Source organism: Protopterus annectens, chromosome 8.part0 (genome assembly GCF_019279795.1).
Source record: "Protopterus annectens isolate FY-2018-M chromosome 8.part0, PAN1.0, whole genome shotgun sequence".
Classification (NCBI taxonomy): domain Eukaryota; kingdom Metazoa; phylum Chordata; order Ceratodontiformes; family Protopteridae; genus Protopterus; species Protopterus annectens.
The window spans coordinates 172,350,113-172,356,689 of record NC_056741.1 but is presented as its reverse complement, the minus strand read 5'-3'; the positions used below and the strand labels follow the sequence as shown (position 1 = coordinate 172,356,689).

The window sequence follows — 6,577 nt, the reverse complement described above, 5'->3', positions numbered from 1 at the left end:
TATTGCCAGATATGCCAGGAGAAGTAAGGCAGTGGATGTGTAACATATGCCAGCCTATTTATCTGGAGTTCTATAAAGTTATATGTCATTTGTATGTCAGTATTATTTCTACAGGTGCTTGTTTTGAAAATGTATTTGTAAAGCTGCTTGTGTTAAAAATGTACCAACAGTGGGTCACGTTGGACAGAAAAGAAATACACATGTATGTCAGAATGTATTGTAACTGCTGAAATGAATACATTGTGGCAAAAGATACTGGAAGAGAAGATGTTAATCTTAATCTAGCTAACTTTGAAAAATAGTCTGAAATTACCTGGTTTAAGCCATAAAGATTCTATCTTACTGTTATGATTACAGCCACAGACAACATGGCTGTGAAAACCAGGACTAGGAATCCTACTGTATTGTCCTTAGGGGTGAACTAATCACTATCCTGGAAGGGTGGAAGTTTTTGAAATGGATTTATAGCTTCCAGATGCTTTAACACATCTTAGCAAAGCTCTATGTGTTTGTATTATGACACATAGGTGCTAGATTCTGGCTCAGTGTCTAGTAAAGTGGTTTGTGTGGGAACCAGAAGCCAGATGACCAGATGTATGTGATGTCATTCTCTAGTGCAGCACATAAATGATGTTTTAGTACTAAATGAGGGCAGTTTGTTTTTAAAATCTGACAAGAAAGAAGGATCACTCTCGTACTTCATCTTGCCTTGCTTTAGCGAGTGAACTAGGGAATAATAATTCTTTAGTCCGACAGTAAACTATAGTGGGATTAATTAAGTATTGTTTTTCCTGTACCAGTGGGAACCTTTCCATCTGTGTTATTTTTAATGTTTCCTATGATTGAAACTCTAGTGTTTATTGTAAATAGATATTGAGTATATTCATGTTCTCTTATTAGTTATTATTAAGTATATTTAAACTTTTCATTCTGACTGGTCTTTTAGAGAATACTTTTCCCTTTGAGAGTACTTGTATTTATTCGGTGGCACTGTGGCCACTCCTGAAAGTCTGTATTAGTACTAATTTTACTAAGTATAATTGGATACCCTGATAAGAACGTTAAAGTATCTGGCTTTGGACTGGACTGTTCTGGTGGCAGTATCTACCTTATAGTCTTGGCAGAAGGGGTATAGCTGATAAATCTGTGCCAGCCTTTCCCAGGTGTGTGTGTGTGTGTGTGTGTGTGTGTGTGTGTGTGTGTGTGTGTGTGTGTGTGTGTGTGTGTGTGTGTGTGTGTGTGTGTGTGTGTGTGTGTGTGTGTGTGTGTGTGTGTGTGTGTGTAAAAATCAAATCTCAAAGAGTGTGTTTGTGTCAGCTACTTGGAGCAGGGATACAGAGCAATGGTTTCACAGAGAGGGTGGTGGAGGACTTGGCTTGGAACACTTGGCTGAGTACTCATCTCTACAGCTGTGTCAGTGGGGAGTCTCATTTAGGGCCTTGTGAGAGAGAAAGGGAAATGCAGCCCCAGGACAGGAGTTTGTTCCATGTGTACTCTTAAGGGAAATTGGTGCAGAGAGCAGCATCTAGAAATACAGTGTGTTTCTATTTTTGTTCCAAGTGAATGTCCCTCACCAGTGTTCATGGTGAGGATTGAGACTCCCTGGTTACTGGCCCAGAGAAGGGACATCTGAGACTCCCTGGTCACTGACCCAGAGGAGGGACATCAAAGCATGTGACTGCATAATGGATTTTGTTTTATGAAGGCCATGCCATTGGGTTGTTCAGTGACCTGTGCAACCTTTGAAAAGTTTATTTCAGGCTTACAATGAATTTGAGAGCAGAGAGTTACTGGTCAAAAGGTAGTTCATTACATAGATGCTTTTCTTTTGGTGGGAAAGGGTAAAGAATGAATGACTGACAGTTTCCAGAGATTTTCAGAGCTGAGGAATGTTTTGTCGATGGCACTGGCAAAGGGGAAGCAGGAGGGCATGGAAAAAGTGTTGTCCTTCTTAGGTTTATCAGTAGATTTGTCTTTAGGCTTGATTCAGTATCCAGAAGATAAACTGGTATAACTACATGAGAGAGGTGGAAGTATGTTAAGCAGTTGCAAACGTAGGACAAAAGATGTCACAGAGTTACTTAGGTTACTCATGTTAGCATGTAGAGCAATGGAGACAAGTAGAACATTCGGCAGGTCTTTGACAAATCTTTTAAGAGTTGGCAAGAAGAAAAACATCATATATTCAGGGTTTCAAAAAAAGATAGGGAGGATTTTTTAAAACTGAGAAAGGAGGTTTCGTGAATTTCAACAGTTGGTCCATGTGGCAGGAGGACTGGGCTTCACTGGATGGCATGCAGTTCTACACAGAATGGAGGACATTATGCTTTTGGACTTGATGGCTATTTGGACAGCATTGGTGGAGGATCTTCTAATAAGAGGGCATTCTTTCATTCAGGCAATAAATCAGGGGTACAAGTACTGTTTAAAGAATTGGCAAAGGCAAGGCTAATATGGAATGGAATGTGTCTCCTTTCACCTTCTTAATATTTTTTTTTTTCCTTTCTGCTATATATATGCAGATTGAATATACTTATAAGTTTTTGTCTGTCTTATATTCAGTTTTACAGGTTTTGGTCTTTGGAGAAGAAGATGAACAACCAAACAACAGCAGTTCCAGGTGAGGGAAGAGAAATGAAAATTCTAAGTGGTGGGGCACTTATTCAGAGAGGGTGGACAATGCCTTGTATGTAATTGTTTTTTGGGTTTTGTGTCTTACAAGATATGTGGTACATAGATGGGAGAATGATGCTATGTTTAGATTGATTCATATCCATTTAGTGGTGCTAGCTGTGTCTGCTAACCAATTATATTTTAGAAGATTGTTGAAAGGCTGGAAGAGAATTAATAGTGTATTGGCAGATGGGTAATCTGTTGAGGATGATGTGGTGGTGGTTTTTGATATATGGGTCAGGCATGGCCATGTAAGTGTGTATTTGTGTCATAAGTACTTTGGTATTAGTAATTTAAATAAATAATGGTATTAATGTATTTATTTCAGGTTCTTTCTGTTTCCATATTATTTCGAAGGTTAGGCGTCGGGCTGGCAACTCAGCACCCATAAAAATCTACTGCCAATCATTAGCAGACCGGAGTTCTGTTGTGGCAACCCCTACCCGAAAAGCCAAAAAGAAAAACAAACATTATTATTGAAAAAAAAATATTCAGATCTTTTCAGACAGACAGATGGTCGATTTGATTTGCACAGTCATTTTATTGGCAAGGACAAGTGCTGCAACATTATACACAGACAGGCATTTTACTAATTATACAGTTGCAAGGGCAATGTCATCTTCAGGTTTGCTAGTGTTAGAGCATTGGGACTTTGCTGATAGGGACCAGGTTTGGTTTAGGCAGAATGGTGTCCACTTAAGTGACAAATAATTGGATCTATTTAGTGCTCGTATATTGCTGTTTCTTAAGGAGCTGTTTGGTAAAAATCCCTAATGTGTAGAAATTGGAGGGTGTGGGTAGTAGTGAAAAAGGGATGAACAGGCTGTCCAGCTTGGTGCGTGATTTATGGTCATTCTTGTCATGAACAAGTTTTCATGCTAGGAGTAAGTAGTGTTAGGATGCTGCTCCTGGGTATTCCTGCTATGTTTGGAGTAGGAGGGAGCAGCCTTTAACATGACTTTTTGGGTAATTGGCCACACAATCACTAACACTTGATATGTGCTTGTTGCCTTCTTCATATATGATATGCATTTACTTACATACAATCAAGTTTGATTTAATTTGTTATGTCCGTGGCATAACCATATAAAAAAAGAACAAAGGCCAGCAGCAAAAAGGCCAGCATGTCAATCTAAGCAAAAACAAAAAAAAACAAAAAAATGCCAAGACCAAAGCAAATGCAGCTTTTGGGTTTTGGTTTTAAAGCTTCAGTGCAATAACAACCTATAGCCCACCCCTTCCAGTAATTCCATTAAATGCTCAACAATTCTTTCTTGACTCTTTCTGACAATTACTGAGATGCTTTGATAAAAACACATAATAAGTATTTTAAAAAATATTTTCAACTGACTGTTTCTTCCACTAGAATGCCTACTACTGTTCACTTGTGTACCACCTCCAAAAACACTTTTTTCCACCCCCACCAAGCTTAGCAGAGTCCCACCATAGAGGCAGCACAGGTTTTGAATACAGGTAGTTTTCCCACCATTTTCCTAAAAACAACCACCACCATCACTGTGAAAACCTGGTTCTTCTCCTACCTATACAGAAAGTAAAGGCTGGAACTATAAGAGCAGTAAAGGCTCCTTAGCATGAACAGTATAAGAGTAAAAGCCAAGTTAAATGCTAGCAGAGTCCAGCAGCTAACTTTGACAGCTAGGAATTCTTGTTCAATATATTGTGTCAGCCTGATTTATCTTTATTATTAAAAACATTTCTATCTATAATAACAAACCTAAATCTGGCATGTTGGTCACATGCCAACATACCTCTCAACCTGCAGACATTACAAATAGGACATCCAGCCAAATCTCTGGACACCTAATTCGCATAACATTTGAATATCAGAGTAAAAAAGTTGATTGTTTTACTTCTATGAAAGGTGTTTAATTTGTGCTTGTATCTTAACAACAAAGGTGGATTAAGGATTCCTGTAGTCAGTGGTAGTGTGTGTTTGGATTCCTACAGTCTTATGACAGTAGATTCAGTCATGGTGAAAAATGACTCAGTAGCAGATTAGGGAGCACAGACAGGGACAGGATTTTCCCGCGCCTTTTAAAAAATGTAATTTTAAGTGTTTTTGTGTTAGTCTTAGGGGCTACTGAAGCTTGCAATCATTGAAGACATCTGATAATTATGAAGGTGCTTGTGAACAAACCTTTAATAAATATAATCTGTGATTTTCCTTTGCATGTCGTACATATATACACAAACACACACACACACACACACACACACACACACACACACACACACACACGAGGAGGGTTGTCCCAATAATAAACACACATTTCTTTTGATCAAATGTATTTTAATGTATACATTTTATTTAATAACTACATCCAGTGCACTTTGAGTCAGTAAAATGACACAGAATTAAGTGTAGAAAGTGAAACAGATTTGTAGTTGAAATTGCTGTCATGAAAACATAGATAATTAATATCAGCTCATACTGAACCCAGAGCATTGCTAAACAGATTATTCCTTGACACAGGCCAAAGAGAATTCAAATATAATTTTCACCAAATGTTTTTTTTAACAGTCATGGACTAATGTAAGTTATTAAATGTTCTCTAAACTGGAAATGTGTTTTGATGTAATTATAGGCAAAAAAGTAGCATAGAAATTGCAACCAGCTTCTAAAACTTTTCCCAGTACACAAATCCAAATCAAACATCATGTTCTGGTATGGTGGGACACTCAGAAGAATATAAATTAAACTTACCAGAGACTTCCTTCTGCATCACTATTTCCAAAAGCACTAAATGAACAGTCACTGCGCTTATATATTAGTTCAGTCTGGTAACCTGCAAAGTAGTTGCAAAACTTGTTAGCTTGTTAGTTTTTCATTAAATTCTTTTCATAAGCTGGTATTTAAAAAGTAACAATGAACTGCATGAACAAGGCATGTGATCAATAGTTCTTGATAACAAGAACTGAATGGGAAAAGCAGGAAGAATGTGAACAGTCAGTCACATTCCCAATAATTATGGCAACAAAGAATAGTAAGTGGGAGAATATCCAGAAATTTACAAAATATAATCACTGGAGCAATACTGCACTCCACCATAGCATTTATAAGTCCCCCCAACAGACTTCACAGTAATATCCAATAATGGTACTCTCATATCCCCAGGTCCAACTACCAAACTACTAGGTATCACCATAGATAACAACCTTAACTTCAACACCCATATTAACAATACTCTAAAATCTGTTAATAGAAAACTAGGCTCTCTCTACAGGATCAAACCCTTCCTCTCTCCTGCAGCTAGAATAAATATTGCTCACACCCATCTAATTTCTACTCTCCTCTATGCCTCATCCATATATACTAATCTCTCTAAAAACAACCTTAATAAAATGGAAAACTCCTACAATAACACAGCCAGATTTGCTACAGGTAACCCTTTCAGAACCCACCACTGTTTTAATCTAAAGCAGCTAGGATGGCTTGAATTACAAAATCAGCTTAAATTCTACCAACTGACCGTTGCCCATAAAACCCTTTACCAACCTACCAATACCCCTATACTATCTACCCTCATTACCCCCTACAACAATCTAAAGACCTTACGATCATCACATAAACTTCTTGTAAATATTTGTTAATCAAACAACAGGGCTGGGGACTCTCTCTTCTCTAATACTGTTGGACAATCCTGGAACCTTCTTCCTAACGAACTTTCCTCTCTTCCCTCTATATCACGCTTTAAAACCAAATTGAAACTTTTCCTCAGAACGCACTGTTTGTGCCCCTGTACTAAACCTGACTGATCAACTAGCTCTTCTTACTTGGTTCAATCTACCCTCCTCTTCTCAGTAATCAAGTTCCTTTCCTTCATAACAACTTACCTTGTCCTTCTATACTATTGCTTACATCTTCAGTATCTCATTAGGGAGA

General features: G+C 37.9%; 1 protein-coding gene across 1 annotated transcript in view; it reads right to left on the bottom strand.

Annotated features, from left to right (window-relative positions):
* LOC122808691 (alpha-2-macroglobulin-like protein 1) overlaps nt 1–6,577 on the bottom strand; it is a 380,174-nt gene that overhangs the window by 253,883 nt on the left and 119,714 nt on the right. The window contains exon 4 of the mRNA XM_044079679.1: nt 5,399–5,480. Coding sequence (XP_043935614.1) covers nt 5,399–5,480 — 82 coding nt within the window. The remainder of the gene's footprint in view (nt 1–5,398; nt 5,481–6,577) is intronic.